Source organism: Coregonus lavaretus (assembly GCF_964263955.1).
Source record: "Coregonus lavaretus genome assembly, chromosome: 12".
Taxonomy (NCBI): Eukaryota; Metazoa; Chordata; class Actinopteri; order Salmoniformes; family Salmonidae; genus Coregonus; species Coregonus lavaretus.
The window spans coordinates 23,350,020-23,368,068 of NC_139999.1; the positions used below are offsets into that span (position 1 = coordinate 23,350,020).

The window sequence follows — 18,049 nt, forward strand, 5'->3', positions numbered from 1 at the left end:
GACAGGCGTCATTCATACAGGTAACAAGCTGAGATTAGGAGCACTCCCTTTAAGAGTGTTGTCACACCCTGGCTCTGGGGACTCTATATGTTGAGCCAGGGTGTGTATATTCTATGTGTTGTATTTCTGTGTTGGCCAGAGTGGTTCCCAATCAGAGGCAACGAGTGTCAGCTGTTGCTGGTTGTCTCTGATTGGGAGCCATATTTATAGAGGCTGTTTTCCCACAATAGTTGTGGGATCTTGTTCCAGTTGGTTTGTTCCGTGTTGGTTGTTAACCTAGGACGTCACGTCATCGTTTGTTGTTTTGTTTGTTCGTGTATTCATCAAATAAAGAAGTATGTTCGCTCATCACGCTGCGCCTTGGTCTACTCCGTCTAACGATCGTGACAGAAGATCCCACCATACCAGGACCAAGCAGCGTGTCCAGGAGCAGGCGGCCTGGACATGGGAGGAAGCGCCGGGAAAGGAGCTGGAGAGGTTGTCGATGGCCCAGGTGGGCAAATCGTGGTCCTGGGAGGACATGCTCGGGGGCAAAGGGCCATGGGCTAAGATTAAGGCCCTGGCGAGAGAGGAGCAACGGCGTCAACAGTGTCGTCGTCGGACGGACGAGAGGCAACCCCAGAACATTTTTAGGGGGGGGGCACACGGCATGGGCGACTGGGCTGTAGGAGGCTGCCACAGGGCGAAATGGGAGACGAGGAGAGAAGGACACCGGGTTACGGGAGCCATTGGTGAGAGGAGGGAAGGAAGTTGTAGAGGCACGGCGAGAGGTACTGAGGTGTATTGCCAGTCCGGTCTGGCCCGTTCCTGATCCCCGTTTAAGGCCAGTGGTGTGTGTTCCCAGTACCGTCCGGCCTGTTCCTGTTCCTCGCACCAAGCCTACGGTGCGCGTCGCCAGCCCGGCCCGGCCTGTTCCTGCTCCTCGCACCAAGCCTCCGGTGCGCATCGCCAGCCCAGCCCGGCCTGTTCCTGCCACTCGCATCAAGCCTACGGTGCGTGTCGCCAGCCCGGCCCGGCCTGTTCCTGCTCCTCGCACCAAGCCTACGGTGCGCGTTGCCAGCCCGGCCCGGCCTGTTCCTGCTCCTTGCACCAAGCCTACGGTGCGCGTCGCCAGCCCGGCCCAGCCTGTTCCTGCTCCTCGCACCAAGCCTACGGTGCGCGTCGCCAGCCCGGCCCGGCCTGTTCCTGCCCTTCGCACCAAGCCTACGGTGTGCGTCGCCAGCCCGGCCCGGCCTGTTCCTGCCACTCGCACCAGGCTTACGGTGTGCGTCGCCAGCCCGGTCCGGCCCGTTCCTGCTCCACGCACCAAGCCAAGGGTGCGTATCGTCAGCCCGGTCCGGCCCGTTCCTGCTCCACGCACCAAGCCAGGGGTGCGAGTCGTCAGCCCGGTCCGGCCCGTTCCTGCTCCACGCACCAAGCCAGGGGTGCGCATCGTCAGCCCGGTCCGGCCCGTTCCTGCTCCACGCACCAAGCCAGGGGTGCGAGTCGTCAGCCCGGTCCAGCCCGTTCCTGCTCCACGCACCAAGCCAGGGGTGCGAGTCGTCAGCCCGGTCCGGTCCGTTCCTGCTCCACGCACCAAGCCAGGGGTGCGCATCGTCAGCCCGGTCCGGCCCGTTGCTGCTCCACGCACCAAGCCAGGGGTGCGCATCGTCAGCCCGGTCCGGCCCGTTCCTGCTCCACGCACCAAGCCAGGGGTGCGCGTCGTCAGTCCGGCACAACCCGTGCCTGGGTCACCGGTGCCTGGCCCGGTCCAGCCCGTTCCTGCTCCACGCACCAAGCCAGGGGTGCGCATCGTCAGCCCGGTCCGGTCCGTTCCTGCTCCACGCACCAAGCCAGGGGTGCGCATCGTCAGCCCTGTCCGGCCCGTTGCTGCTCCACGCACCAAGCCAGGGGTGCGCATCGTCAGCCCGGTCCGGCCCGTTCCTGCTCCACGCACCAAGCCAGGGGTGCGCATCGTCAGCCCGGTCCGGCCCGTTCCTGCTCCACGCACCAAGCCAGGGGTGCGCATCGTCAGCCCGGTCCGGCCCGTTGCTGCTCCACGCACCAAGCCAGGGGTGCGCATCGTCAGCCCGGTCCGGCCCGTTCCTGCTCCACGCACCAAGCCAGGGGTGCGCGTCGTCAGTCCGGCACAACCCGTGCCTGGGTCACCGGTGCCTGGTCAGGTACCGGTCAGCTGCTCCACACCGGAGCTTAAGCAATCCGCTCCTACGATGTCCAGTCCAGCTCCAGCCAGCGGGGCCAGACCGGACCAGGGGCGCTACGGGGGGATTATTGGAGGGTGGTGGGCGAGCCCGGAGCCGGAACCGCCTCCGAGGAGGAATGCCCACCCAGCCCTCCCCTGGTTTGTTTATGTTTAGGCGCGGTCGCAGTCCGCGCCTTTAGGGGGGGGTACTGTCACACCCTGGCTCTGGGGACTCTATATGTTGAGCCAGGGTGTGTATATTCTATGTGTTGTATTTCTGTGTTGGCCAGAGTGGTTCCCAATCAGAGGCAACGAGTGTCAGCTGTTGCTGGTTGTCTCTGATTGGGAGCCATATTTATAGAGGCTGTTTTCCCACAACAGTTGGTTTGTTCCGTGTTGGTTGTTAACCTAGGACGTCACGTCATCGTTTGTTGTTTTGTTTGTTCGTGTATTCATCAAATAAAGAAGTATGTTCGCTCATCACGCTGCGCCTTGGTCTACTCCGTCTAACGATCGTGACAAGTGTGCTCCTAATCTCAGCTCGTTACCTGTAGAAAAGACACCTGGGAGCCAGAAATCTTTCTGATTGAGAGGGGGTCAAATACTTATTTCCCTCATTACAATGCAAATCAATCAATCAGATTTTTTTGTTGTTATTCTGTCTCTCACTGTTCAAATAAACCTACCATTAAAATTATAGACTGATCATTTCTTTGTCAGTGGGCAAACGTACAAAATCAGCAGGGAATCAAATACTTTTTTCCCTCACTGTATGTGTCACGATCGTCGGGAAGAGAGGACCAATGCGCAGCGTGGAATGTGAACATACTTTATTTATCATTCACCACACGAACAAAACAACAAAAGATACGAAACGTGAAGTCCTTGGTTACAACACAAACCATACGGAACAAGATCCCACACATGACAATGCCCAAACGGCTGCCTAAGTATGGTTCCCAATCAGAGACAACAAGCAACAGCTGATTCACGTTGCCTCTGATTGAGAACCACCCCGGCCAACATAGAAACACAAGCACTAGAATATCACCCTAGCACACAAAACACAAAGAAACAACACACCCTGGCTCAACATAACAGAGTCCCAGAGCCAGGGCGTGACAGTATGTGAGGTGCTAACCTGAATCCATGGTCATCCTGTGCCCTTAGCTTTGAGTATGACTATCCTTCCCATCCAATCAGTCCACCTTCACTCTGAAATCACAGAAAGATGAGGTTTAGAACACTATTTCAAACCTACCTAAAAGTTAGAGAAAAGGAGACAAGAAAATGTAGTGAGCGAAAAGGTGATTTACTCTGCCTGTAGAATTAATCAATGTGGCACTTCAATAAGCCCAAATTAGTGAATTGAAAAAGCTGAAGCAGATTATCCAATTAAATTAAAGCCTAATGGTCTTATTGGCTGAGTTCTGGATGCTTACACACTCCCCACATCCCCACCTGCTCTGGAAACTGGAGTTGAGACACCTGGGGTGCTCTTTGTAATGCTACTGTATGTGAAGGTGACAATGTCTAGACAACATTTCAGCTCTATTTTCTATATCAGCAGTTCTATATTTAACACTCCCATTTGTACAATGTTCCCTTCTTTTTGGCCCACTAAGAGCACTGCTGCTGTTGCAGAACAAGTCAAGTGTCCAAAGCTGGCTCCAGACAGAGTGATAAATGTCTGTGTATCTGTGTGTCCATCAAGGCTCAGAGCGATGGCCTTCTGTCTTCACCCTGCGTTAGGCACTGATTTGGAACAGAGAGTCTGTCACTGTGAGCCATAAGGAGGTTGCACGGTAGAGAGAGGGCCAACATCTGAGTCAGCCAGCCATTTGGGTCCCTCTCTCTATGTCTCTCTCTTTCTATTTCTCTAACCCACAACCCTTGGCATGGAAAATTGCTTTGTGGGGATTGTGAAAAAAATATATGTACAGCTTGGAATTGAACAGAGTAGCACAACAATGTCAGATTGAATTGAAACTACAATAATGTATTTCCCTCTGCACCTTCATCATAAAGACCCAAAGGCCGCGCTGTAGCAAAGCCTCAAAGAGAGAAGAAGTACTTTTGCAGCTGCGTCTTCATTTCACATCCCTCCAGAAGCAAAGACGTGTCAGCCTGCTACCAGGGCTACTGTACGCAGCTGCAGGGGAGAACGTCTCATAGAAAATAATGAACAATTTCAATTCAGGAATTGAGTTAAAATGGAATTGATCCTAACCTCTCAACCACACTGTATGTTCTTCCCCCTGTATGTTCCTCCTGTCCTGTAATGTTTAATCCACGTGCTTAATGCCCTTTTTCTGCTCTCGACCGTGACAACAGATATTTTTGAAAAGTGACCGTGTGTGCCGGATGGTCCAGAGCGGAGGTTGCTCGGCCAGTGACTCGCGGGAGGTCTTCAAGAAGCACATTGAGAAGCGTGTCCGCAGCCTGCCCGAGATCGACGGTCTGAGTAAGGAGACGGTGCTCAGCTCTTGGATGGCCAAGTTTGACACCATCTACCGTGGAGAGGAGGACCCCAGGAAGCACCAGCAGCGGATGACTGCCAGCGCAGCCTCAGAGCTCATCCTCAGTAAGGACCAGCTCTACGAGATGTTCCAGTCCATCCTGGGCATCAAGAAGTTTGAGCACCAGCTCCTCTACAACGCCTGCCAGGTGAGATAAGAGCTTCAGGTCATGTCCTTTACCAGACATTTGTCTTAAAACACTAACACTTTCCCTGGTGCTGATTTGTCATTTTCACTCCTTTCTCCCGGTCTGATAGTTGACTTGAGCTGCAGTGTCACTCTTTCACCCCTCTGATGGTTTGACTTCAGGCTTGCTTCCTGTTAAGTTCCAATGGGTTGAAATGGTAAAAGTGTGCTGTGAAAACCTTTTAGGGTTATTAGATGAATTGTCACCTGTCACAGGAAAGCACAGCTGGAAGAAGGTGTAGTGAGCCCTTCAGCATGTCTCAAGTCATCATCCAGCCTTTTGTCTGTCCAGGATTAACCATTCAGGTACCACACACACATGAAGCTGGCCACACAGTATGTGTGTAGTGTGTAGGCCTAGCCATTTTATTATTAAGACCTGTGTATCATTGTAGTCCAGGCCAAGATTGAAATGACTTTTCTGCCATTGCTTAATTCAGTAATGTGCCCTGTCCACGCCCCAGGTTCCAGTGAAAAGGCATGGCCAGCCCATGAACTTTAACACTGCTAGTGACTCATCCTTTGGCAGAGACACAGGAGACAGCTCTCTTTGTACAGAATCAGAATGAGAATTGTCAGGCCTGTACATTTTCCATCTCCATGTAAATAGTGAAAATGAATTAGCTGTAGGATGTGCTAACGGATAAATCTGCACAGACCTGCTGTGTGTTACATGGAATTAGGTCCGACATTGTGCCATTTTGTTACGAACGGAATTGCCTACCTATTACCTCCTACTGTTTTCTTTGCCCTGTTTTCAAGAATAGGATTTTGTTTTCCTCTGCCACAGTTTGAAGACACAATTACTGTCAATATCAACACCCACTACACATTCAATCTCTGGCACATACACATACGCACACACACACCAGGGTTTCCGTTAGACTGCAAAAGCCGGCTTTTGGCCAATAAAAAAAACGAAAAACTGTTGCCGGCCAAAATGACCTGCAAAAAAAATTATGCTTTTTATTCATTGATGGGAATACCAGTTGATGTAAATACATTTGACCGTCATGCTTATCGGTCTATAGGTTAATTTTCATAATTTAGTGGAATTAAATTGGCCTGTGTGTATTTTCATTAGTAATCATGAATGTTTTTTATCCAACACAAATATAACACGCACACAGATTTCACCTGCAGCTCCTCAGCTGGTTGCTGCTGGAGTAAAACGTGTGCTTTTATAAGCCCATTCATTGCACAGCTATTCTAAATGCAATCACGTGTTAAAAACAGTTTTGGTGCACGATTAAAAATAGCTATTTTTATTTCTCAACTGGTCATTGAAGCATGACTCCCATTCACCATTCAAGTGTAGGCAACAGGATATCAACGTGTCACACACCACTTTACAATGTGAGCTGGAGGCAGTATACATTTTGAAAACATACTTAATTGTTTGAAATCTGAATGTTTTATTTCATATTATGAGGCTGTTGTGGAAATTACAAACAGGGACACCTGGTCAATATTAAATGAATAATTCTTTATTATCAGCAATCTGGAGAGGTTCTAACAAACGTAATGCTCCATAGTACACGTCGGTCGGGAGCTCTGCCGGGGCAGTCCCGTTAGTTCTCTTATATACTTACACAGACAAGTTATATTTGCATGATTTACATTATTCATCATTAATTCATCGTTAGCGTTTGGTTCATGCAGGTGACCGACCAATACCTCACGAGGCTTCTTCTCTCCAAGCTGAGACCTTGAAACTGAGATACCCCTTTCGGTCCTCAAAGCAATGTTCTGGGCGTACTGCCAAATTGTTTATACACTTTCCTTTTCCGCGCAGCAGGCCATGTACTTCTATGCATGCTCAGGCGCGCGTGCTCCCTCAACATTATCAGGAAAGAGAAAACAGACATATGCTCATTGTTCACATGGAGCACTCCAAACAAAAGACAATAAAAAAAAAAGAACTCGGAAATGATGGTTATGTAATAAACCAAAACTTGTTTCTCACAAGTGTAGCAGGTTGTGAACTCTGGAAACAACGTTTCCACTCTGAGAATGAGAATGGTAAATTACTTTAATTAATACATGCATTAACAGAAATGTATGTAACCAAATTACGAGGATTAACGGTACATTTACTACTGGTGACATTATCTTCACACATGTTTTAGATTATTTTAACTGACAGCCGCAACTCAATTATCAGCTAGGCCTATTGCCACGTGCGCTGCCCAAATTGACGGCTTCCGAAATAGGCATAGGCCTACGAGCTTGTGATTTGAAACAATCCACAGCTATTTTTATAAAGAAGCAAATTATCCTTGATTTCTCTGTGGCTAAGTCATGCTTTCTGGTTAAGTATTTTGAATGATTTTATTTATTTCTGTATAGACAGGAGTAATTATATAATTTGGACCCACCACTATGCCATTTCTCTCCTGTTCTATTGTTTTTCATATCAACTTTATTTCGTTGTCCAGAAGCCAAAGGCACAATCCTAGTCATATTAGCAACCCATCCTAGCTGTTGCATCTTTAGATTTCCCCTCTTTCTACATTTTTCTAACAGAGATTTTTTATCTCTGTCATATATGGAACCGCTAATAGGTCCGCTGTTTAGAATGGTGTTTTCCCAGGTGCGCTGTTTAGAATGACGTTTTCCCGCTAATTGGACTTTGGCAAATGTTTGAAAATGAAGTTTTATTGGCTGCTTCATTACATGAGTTGCATGTTCTGTTAAGCATTACCATAATCTAAATGCGATTTCTGTCATTCTGAGCACCGTGGGTGGATGCCCTAATGGATTATGCACCCAATGCATATGGGTCCGGTAAATTTCTCAAATGGCCGGTAAATTAAAATCTTCACGTTTTCCGGAAGCCCTGACACACATACATGTATACAGTATTTTTTACTATCCTTGTGGGGACCTAAAATGTATTTCCATTCAAAATCCTGCTTTCCCTAACCCTAATTCTAACCATAAACCTAACCCCTAAGCCTAAAATAGCCTTTGTCCTCATGGGGATCTGGGAAATGTCCCCACGAGGGAGAATTTCCCTTGTTTTACTATCATTGTGGGGACTTTGGGGGATTTCCGGTAACCCCCCCCCCCCCCCCCCAACACACACAGACAGACATATTCATATTGGCGCCACACACACACACACACAACCATGCATGCATATTAACGCCACACACACACACGCATACATGCATACATATATACATTCACATTCCTACACACACGCTCCTGCTACTCTCTGTTTACTCTCACTTTACCCCTACCTACATGTAAATATTACCTCGACTACCCCGTACCCCTAAACATTGACTTGGTACCGGTACTCCTTGTATGTAGCCTCGTTATTGTTGTTTTTATCCTGTTACAATTTTTCCTTTAGCTTATTTAGCAAATGTTTCATACTATTGTTTTTTTACTCTGCATTGTTGGTTAAGGGCTCATGAGTAAGCATTTCACTGTAAGGTCTACACCTGTTGTATTCGGCACGTGACAAATACATTTTGAATTGATTTGACACTGTCATGACATGTCAAATGAGGCCATTCTGTGCCAGCTGCTGCTGTGGGCGTCAGATTAAGTGGTTGAAGGACAAGAACAGCTGTCATCCGTGTCCCTACTCGGGTACCTGTCATCATGTACCTTAGGGTTGTGTGTTGAATGCTTTTGAAGGAGATTGAGAGACAGATGGTTCCCTCCCATCACATTGTGTGTGTGTGTGTGTGTGTGTGTGTGTGTGTGTGTGTGAACCTCTCCCTCTGCAAACCGAAGGCCAGTAGTGCAATTCATAACTATGTAAACCTTTCTGTGAAGAAACAACCTCAGTAACTGACTAAATTAAAATGAGAGGCCGTCTCACCGCTGTGTGTAACCTATGACAGTAGCCCGAGACTCAAAGTCTTCTGATTAATGTGTTTTAGCCTGTAAAGATGACTTCAGTTAAGGAATAAATTGAAAAAATGCATAAATTGATTTTCCGCCCTGTGTGGCGGGTGTGTGCTCTGGGTGTGGGTGGAACAGCGTGGGTGTTGTTCCTTTTTATCAGATGGGGTTTGGTGTTATGGATGTGGTTGTGCCGACCGCCTGGCACTGTTTTAATGAAAGCCTGTAATTGGTAAGAATGGTATCTTTATTAATCCAGCTCTGGTGAGGTGGATAATTTGCCTTCAGCTCTACTCACACAACACACTCACACAACACAAACACACACCTTCCGGTTGCCAGTTGTCTGGTAACCTTCTGGCCACTGGTCTGCCTCTCTAACTTCAAGGATACATATGCCCCATATAAACACTGTACATAAAGCCTGTGGAATCGGTTAACTATAAAACAATATAAAAACATCAACGCAAACAGTTGTTTGTTTGACAAAAACATTTTGCCTACCCCAGCACACAGACAATTTGAGAAGTCTAGCAGAAGTTCCTTTTTATCAGTTATTTTCCACTTGAGGTGGTACAGAAAAACAACAGCCATCATCAGAGTGAGTCTTTAGATGTTTCTGTTAGATGTATAACTAACTCAAGTCACTTGCTGGACACCTCATTGAATATGTATGAGAGAGATCAAACCCAAAGAAAGGACACCTATATTTTAGAATTATAAACAAGGCCATCAACACAACAATTTGAAATCCAATTCTATACATACATTTGCGGTGATTACAGAAATGGGAGAGATGGGGAAGTAATATGTCCTCCATTTTCATCAAAGACCTTGCTGCTATCGTACAACAAACAGAGATCTGTCTGAAAGCTTTGAAGTAGATCTCAATGCTGGACTTTGTTTTGGTCTAGACTGTGTGGTACTGTATGTTGCTATGCTCACAGTGTTTGTGTGTGTGTGTTTGTCTTTGTTTGTGAAACCTTTCTGCTGTCAGTCAGACACAAACACCATGCCCTTTCTTTGCTCATTCATGGTTCCCATGGCGACAGTAAACATGGCCATCTCTCTTTCTCTCCCTCCCCTGTCAGCTGTTGTCACCCTGCCTATATTAAACCAGACAGACCGGATTGGTTTTCCCTTAATCACATATCAAAGTTTGTCTGTTAATCTATCAATCGGGAGGATAAAATTATTTTTTTAACAATTTAAACACTGAGGAGGGGAGGGTAGTCTTGAGATGGAAGGGAAGGAGAGGAGAGCAGAGGAGACTCTTTGGAATGGGTAAAGGTATATAGGGATTTGTATAATCTATGATTCCTTGCCCACTGCAAACCCATCCTTTAGTCCATTACCTCCATTAGCCCCCCCCCCCCCCCCCCACATCACACATCAAAACTGCTGCTACAAGACTCTTATAATGATTGCTAAATTCCAACTCCTCCATACAGAGTTGATTTACAAGAACCTGAATTCTCTGTATCCTCACCCAGGAAAACAGGGTAGTATCATAGTGTCAGTGTACCCCAAGTTCTCTGTACATAGAATTAACGATTGAACAGACACTCATGCACTCTGAAATATTTACGCTGGCAGAGCTGTGTGCGCGCGTGTCTGTGTTTTTCTTTGAAAAGTGGAAAACAGAAGAGAACAAGCAGATTAGGAGGACTGTAGCCATGACAACGGTAACAGACAGTACCATACTTGACTCTAAACTCAATCAAGCCAGCGGTCCTGAACTGGGATCTAAACACAATCAACCTGAATGTGGACAAGTGTGAGAGGGAAACTCTACATAACCCTTATCCACAATTCTCACCGTTCTGCCTCCCTCTGCCTGTGGTTAGACTATAGCTGTTCAAACCCATGGATGTTTTCACTTAAGGATGAGTTATCTGCCGCCTGGAGTGCCTAATGATGGAGTGAGCAGGCCTTCAGACTCAGAGGCTCCACGCTCTAGTGAGTGAATGAAAAAGATAGATGGTGCATCATGCTACTCTACCAGTGGACAGAATACACTATCGATTGCCACTCGTATAATAATACGGCTACTACAGTTACAACAACATGATGCTAAGATGGATACTTCAGATCACAGACAGACAGACTTACTGACTGACTGACAGACAGACATCAGAGCCTAACCCAGTGGGATGTTGGGTCTACTCAATTAAGCGGGCAGGGAACACGATATTCAGTACCATTAAGAGACAGGCAGTGTGTGTCAAAAGAGATGACTTGCTCCTCTGTCTGAGGAAACGTTTGAGGTAGAAGGGACTTCTAAGTAGAGTCGGCTCTTTGCATCAGGGGCTGAGCTCTGTTTTAGGTAGGGCTGCGATGGGAGTACACAGTGGCCCTGCTATAACCCCACATATCAAATCAAATCAAATCAAATCAAATTGTATTGGTCACATGCGCCGAATACAACAGGTGCAGACATTACAGTGAAATGCTTACTTACAGCCCTTAACCAACAGTGCATTTATTTTTAACAAAAAAAGTAAAAATAAAACAACAACAAAAAAAGTGTTGAGAGAAAAAAGAGCAGAAGTAAAATAAAGTGACAGTAGGGAGGCTATATAAAAAAAAATTAAAAAAATATGCCATTTAGCAGACGCTTTTATCCAAAGCGACTTACAGTCATGTGTGCATACATTTTTGTGTATGGGTGGTCCCGGGGATCGAACCCACTACCTTGGCGTTACAAGCGCCGTGCTCTACCAGTTGAGCTACAGAGGACAGGGGGCTACAGAGGACAGGGGGGGTACCGTTGCAGAGTCAATGTGCGGGGGCACCGGCTAGTTGAGGTAGTTCAGGTAATATGTACATGTGGGTAGAGTTAAAGTGACTATGCATAAATAATTAACAGAGTAGCAGCAGCGTAAAAAGGATGGGGTGGGGGGGCAGTGCAAATAGTCCGGGTAGCCATGATTAGCTGTTCAGGAGTCTTATGGCTTGGGGGTAGAAGCTGTTGAGAAGTCTTTTGGACCTAGACTTGGCACTCCGGTACCGCTTGCCGTGCGGTAGCAGAGAGAACAGTCTATGACTAGGGTGGCTGGAGTCTTTGACAATTTTGAGGGCCTTCCTCTGACACCGCCTGGTATAGAGGTCCTGGATGGCAGGAAGCTTGGCCCCAGTGATGTACTGGGCCGTACGCACTACCCTCTGTAGTGCCTTGCGGTCGGAGGCCAAGCAGTTGCCATACCAGGCGGTGATGCAACCAGTCAGGATGCTCTCGATGGTGCAGCTGTAGAATTTCTTGAGGATCTGAGGACCCATGCCAAATCTTTTCAGTCTCCTGAGGGGGAATCTCCTGTCTTGGTGTGTTTGGACCATGATAGTTCGTTGGTGATGTGGACACCAAGGAACTTGAAGCTCTCAACCTGTTCCACTACAGCCCTGTCGATGAGAATGGGGGCGTGCTCAGTCCTCTTTTTTTTCCTGTAGTCCACAATCATCTCCTTTGTCTTGGTCACGTTGAGGGAGAGGTTGTTGTCCTGGCACCACACGGCCAGGTCTCTGACCTCCTCCCTATATCTTGTCCAGGTGGGAAAGGGCAGTGTGGAGTGCAATAGAGATTGCATCATCTGTGGATCTGTTGGGGTGGTATGCAAATTGGAGTGGGTCTAGGGTTTCTGGGATAATGCTGTTGATGTGAGCCATGACCAGCCTTTCAAAGCACTTCATGGCTACAGACGTCAGTGCTACGGGTCAGTAGTCATTTAGGCAGGTTATCTTAGAGTCCTTGGGCACGGGGACTATGGTGGTCTGCTTGAAACATGTTGGTATTACAGACTCAGTCAGGGACATGTTGAAAATGTCAGTGAAGACACTTGCCAGTTGGTCAGCACATGCTCGGAGTACACGTCCTGGTAATCCATCTGGCCCTGCGGCCTTGTGAATGTTGACCTGCTTAAAAGTCTTACTCACATCGGCTACGGAGAGCGTGATCACATAGTCATCCGGAACAGCTGGTGCTCTCATGCATGCTTCAGTGTTGCTTGCCTCGAAGCGAGGCCCCATATACACTGGGGTAGGGCTGCCAATACCAAGTGTGTGGGTGTAGGGAGAGAGAGAGAGAGAGAGAGAGAGAGAGAGAGAGAGAGAGAGAGAGAGAGAGAGAATTACACTAAAAGCCCTCGGATCACAGGTGTGAGTGAGTCCATCCTTTCACACACCTCCCCACCCCCATCACGGAGCGACCTGACCTGGTAACGCACTCTCTCAGACACAAGCTAATGCGTTACTGTACAAAACATCTACCACTGCAGTCTGCAAACAGGAAGGGAGTGACCACAGGAAGAGGAAGAGGGGGGAGTGAGGTAGAGAAGTAAATATGAGATAGATGGGGAGATGGAGAGGGGGGAGAGAAAGGGGGAGAGAGAAGAAAGAAAGTGATCAGCTGGTCCACACCACAGAATAGATAACTGCAATCCCAACAGGTAGGCTCTGTTTAAGTTTGAAGTTTTAATGCACAAGTACAGGGAAATGCCTTTCTTGCAAACTGTGTAACTCGCTGGGGGAAGTGGTCAACTCTCAGATAACATTCATACACTACATTACCAAAGGTATGTGGACACCTGCTCGTCGAACATCTCATTGCAAATTCATGGGCATTAATATGGAGTTGGTCCACCCTTTGCTGCTATAACAGCCTCCCCTCTTCTGGAAAGGATTTCCACTAGATGTTGGAACATTGCTGCAGGGACTTGCTTCCATTCAGCCACAAGAGCATTAGTGAGATCGGGCACTGATGTTGGGCAATTAGGTCTGGCTTGCAGTCGGCCTTCCAATTAATCCCAAAGGTGTTCGATGGGGTTGAGGTCAGGGCCCTGTGCAGGCCAGTCAAGTTCTTCCACACCGATCTCGACAAACCATTTCAGTAAAGACTGAAATGTGTTCTGCCAGCATTTCTAGTCCTCTTTTCATCTACCCTCTTCCTTGTTTCCCTTCCCTCTCTCTTGTTGTTGTTGTGAAGAATGCCTGCGTGCCCTGGCAGAGGGTGGAGAGGGGGTATGTAGCGTGGACAGAGCGAGAGAGAGAGAGAGAAAATGACATTTTCTGAGAATCCGAGACAGAAATGAATAGAGGGATGAATGAAGAGAGGGAGAGAGAGAGGAGGGGGTGAATGAAGAGCGAGATCATCACCTTATAATTTACCAATATCAAACAACCCCCCCCCCCCCCACACACACACACACACACAATGCATGGAGGAAAATCTCCTCATCTTTATCCTGACATCTGTGTGTTGACCAAACAGTCATTAAACTATGCTCTGGGTTCCCTGTCCCCTGGAGGCCTACAGAGGGAGGGAAGGAGAAGTTATGTTGAAGAGTTATATTCTAGACAGGGAGACTGTTGACACGGATGGGCCTGGGAGTGCATGCTGACAGTAGTCATGGAAAGGCTGCATGGTTCCAGCGTCTGTTTAATCTAGACACACACACATGCAGGGAAACGTAAATCTGCTTTACCTCATTTCTACCGGCATGTTAAATGTAAAACCAGAGGGACAAAATCTAGACCACCTTCACTCCACACACAGAGACGCGTACAAAGCTCTCCCTCGCCCTCCATTTGGCAAATCTGACCATAATTCTATCCTTCTGATTCCTGCTTACAAGCAAAAACTAAAACAGGAAGCACCAGTGACTCGGTCAATAAAAAAGTGCTCAGATGAAGCAGATGCAAAGCTACAGGACTGTTTTGCTAGCATGGACTGGAATATGTTCCGGGATTCTTCCGATGGCATTGAGGAGTACACCACATCAGTCACTGGCTTCATCAATAAGTGCATCGATGACGTCGTCCCCACAGTGACTGTACGTACATACCCCAACCAGAAGCCATGGATAACAGGCAACATCCGCACTGAGCTAAAGGGTAGAGCTGCCGCTTTCAAGGAGCGGGACTCTAACCCGGAAGCTTATAAGAAATCCCGTTATGCCCTCCGACGAACCATCAAACAGGCAAAGCGTCAATACAGGACTAAGATCGAATCGTACTACACCATCTCCGAAGCTCGTCGGATGTGGCAGGGCTTGCAAACTATTACAGACTACAAAGGGAAGCACAGCCGCGAGCTGCTCAGTGACACAAGCCTACAAGACGGGCTAAATTACTTCTATGCTCGCTTCGAGGCAAGTAACACTGAAACATGCATGAGAGCATCAGCTGTTCCGGACGACTGTGTGATCACGCTGTCCGTAGCCGATGTGAGTAAGACCTTTAAACAGGTCAAAATTCACAAGGCCGCAGGGCCAGACGGATTACCAGGACATGTACTCTGAGCATGTGCTGACCAACTGGCAAGTGTATTCACTGACATTTTCAACCTCTCCCTGTCTGAGTCTGTAATACCAACATGTTTCAAGCAGACCACCATAGTCCCTGTGCCCAAGAACACTAAGGTAACCTGCCTAAATGACTACCAACCCATAGCACTCACATCTGTAGTCATGAAGTGCTTTGAAAGGCTGGTCATGGCTCACATCAACAGCATTATCCCAGAAACCCTAGACCCACTACAATTTGCATACCGCCCCAACAGATCCACAAATGATGCAATCTCTATTGCGCTCGACACTGCCCTTTCACACCTGGACAAAAGGAACACCTATGTGAGAATGCTATTCATTGACTACAGCTCAGCGTTCAACACCATAGTGCCCTCAAAGCTCATCACTCAACACCTCCCTCTGCAACTGGATCCTGGACTTCCTGACGGGCCGCCCCCAGGTGATATGGGTAGGTAACAACACATCCGCCACGCTGATCCTCAACACGGGGGCCCCTCAGGGGTGCGTGCTCAGTCCCCTCCTGTACTCCCTGTTCACTCATGACTGCATGGCCAGGCACGACTCCAACACCATCATTAAGTTTGCCGATGACAGAACATTGGTAGGCCTGATCACCGACAACGACGAGACAGCCTATAGGGAGGAGGTCAGAGACCTGGCCATGTGGTGCCAGGACAACAACCTCTCCCTCAACGTGATCAAGACAAAGGAGATGATTGTGGACTACAGGAAAAAGAAGAGGACCGAGCACGCCCCCATCCTCATCGACGGGGCTGTAGTGGAGCAGGTTGAGAGCTTCAAGTTCCTTGGTGTCCACATCTCCAACAAACTAACATGGTCCAAGCACACCAAGACAGTCGTGAAGAGGGCACGACAAAACCTATTCCCCCTAAGGAGACTGAAAAGATTTGGCACGTGTCCTCAGATCCTCAAAAGGTTCTACAGCTGCACCATCGAGAGCATCCTGACTGGTTGCATCACTGCCTGGCATGGCAACTGCTCGGCCTCTGACCGCAAGGCACTACAGAGGGTAGTGCGTACGGCCCAGTATGTCACTGGGGCCAAGCTTCCTGCCATCCAGGACCTCTATACCAGGCGGTGTCAGAGGAAGGCCCTAAAAATTGTCAAAGACTCCAGCCACCCTAGTCATAGAAAGCGGTACCGGAGCGCCAAGTATAGGTCCAATAGGCTTCTAAACAGCTTCTACCCCAAAGCCATAAGACTCCTGAACATCTAATCAAATGGCTACCCAGACTATTTGCATTGCCCCCCCCCCCCCCCCACCCCCCCCCCCCCCCCCTCTTTTATGCTTCTGCTACTCTCTATTTATTTTCTATGCATAGTCACTTTAATAACTCTACCTACATGTACATATTACCTCAATTACCTTGACTAACCGCTGCCCCCGCACATTGACTCGGTACCGCTACCCCCTGTATATAGCCTCGCTATTGTTATTTTTACTGCTGCTCTTTAATTATTTGTTACTTTTATATCTTATTATTTTATCAATGTATGTTTTTGTGATTTTTTTGTTATTCTTTCTTAAAACTGCATTGTTGGTTAAGGTCTTGTAAGTAAGCATTTCACTGTAAGGTCTACACCTGTTGTATTCGGCGCATGTGACAAATACAATTTGATTTGATTTGGACACAATCATAATAACACAATTCTCTCAGACACACATTGATAAACAGACACAGTCAGATGCATATGGTGTGGCAATCAGGTGCACAGCTCTGGCCAGTGGAGATTAGGCAGATTTAATTAATCTAATTATGGTTTGCCTTGCTTACATCAGATCTGATTATATTATGACAGGGATATCTCTCTCTCATTACTGCTCTGATTTAATGCACTAAAGACTCTCAGTAGGTGAATCTGCGTGTTCTGCCAGCATTTCTAGCCATCTTTTCATCTTCCCTCTTCCTTGTTTCCCTTCCCTCTCTCTTGTTGTTGTTGTGAAGAATGCCTCAGTGCCCTGGCAGAGGGTGGAGAGGGGGTATGTAGCGTGGGCAGAGAGACTCTACTGGACTTGTTTGGCACAGGGCATAAAACTCTCTGCCAGAGTTACATGCCTGTGCTTTTTTCTTACTGTACTATTTCATGGCCGCAGGACTAGGCTGGTCTGGTCAGGAGACACATAGACAGTGACTCTGATGTAGTGCTGTTCATTGTGTGTGTGTGTGTGTGTGTGTCCTACCTATCCTACTTTAAGAGCCCTAACGATGCCTCAGAACAGACTGAGGGATTCGATTAGCATAGACCCTAGAGATCTTGTTGCTTATCTGTGGGTGTATGTTTATGGTCATGCACGTGTGGTCTGTGTATGTGGATATGTGTGTGGTATACTGTATGTCTGTGTACCTCCGTATGTGTGTTCCTGCCAGTAAACATACTGCTAGAAACCATCTCTGTAGTAATTTGCTCCTCCATCCTCAGGGGCTGAAAGAGTGGCTGTGACAGATGTGTTTGTGTCTGCTATTGTACTGCAGGCTCCCTAACCACCAATGACTATCCATTTTTCTCACCAGACCCACCTCTGCTCTGCATTCTAGAGAAATAATCTATACTGCACATACATCTTATGAAGACAACTTTGATTTATAGTATAGTCAAGTGACAAAGTAATAGATCTGAACCAGGGCTGTAAACAAGCATCATTAAACAGAGAATTGACTTCCAAGGTCTAATTCTCGACGAACACAATCATTTGACAGTGGTTGAATATCGATCACCTTTTCCAGGGGAGGGGAAGTGATGGGATTCAAATGGAAATTATATTGATTAGCCTACAGCTCATCATACAAGTGGGGTGTACATGTGTAGGATCTTAATTTTACCAGTTTCTCACAGCAGGAACATAATCCTGCAGCAACAGGAAATGTTAATTATTGTGTGGATTATAATTAATGGACATTTTTGTAGGGGTTGATAGATTTTTTGTTAGGGCAAATCAAGTCTGAAATATGTAAGTGGAAATTAAAAACTTTAGAAGC

At 47.4% G+C, this 18,049-nt stretch overlaps 1 protein-coding gene across 1 annotated transcript in view; it reads left to right on the plus strand.

Moving 5' to 3' along the window:
• The window catches only part of cadpsa (Ca2+-dependent activator protein for secretion a), a gene marked incomplete at both ends in the record, with an annotated part of 176,643 nt that overhangs the window by 39,231 nt on the left and 119,363 nt on the right, over positions 1–18,049 (plus strand). The window contains one exon of the mRNA XM_084173711.1: positions 4,517–4,849. Within this exon, the coding sequence (XP_084029837.1) occupies positions 4,517–4,849 (333 nt within the window). The remainder of the gene's footprint in view (positions 1–4,516; positions 4,850–18,049) is intronic.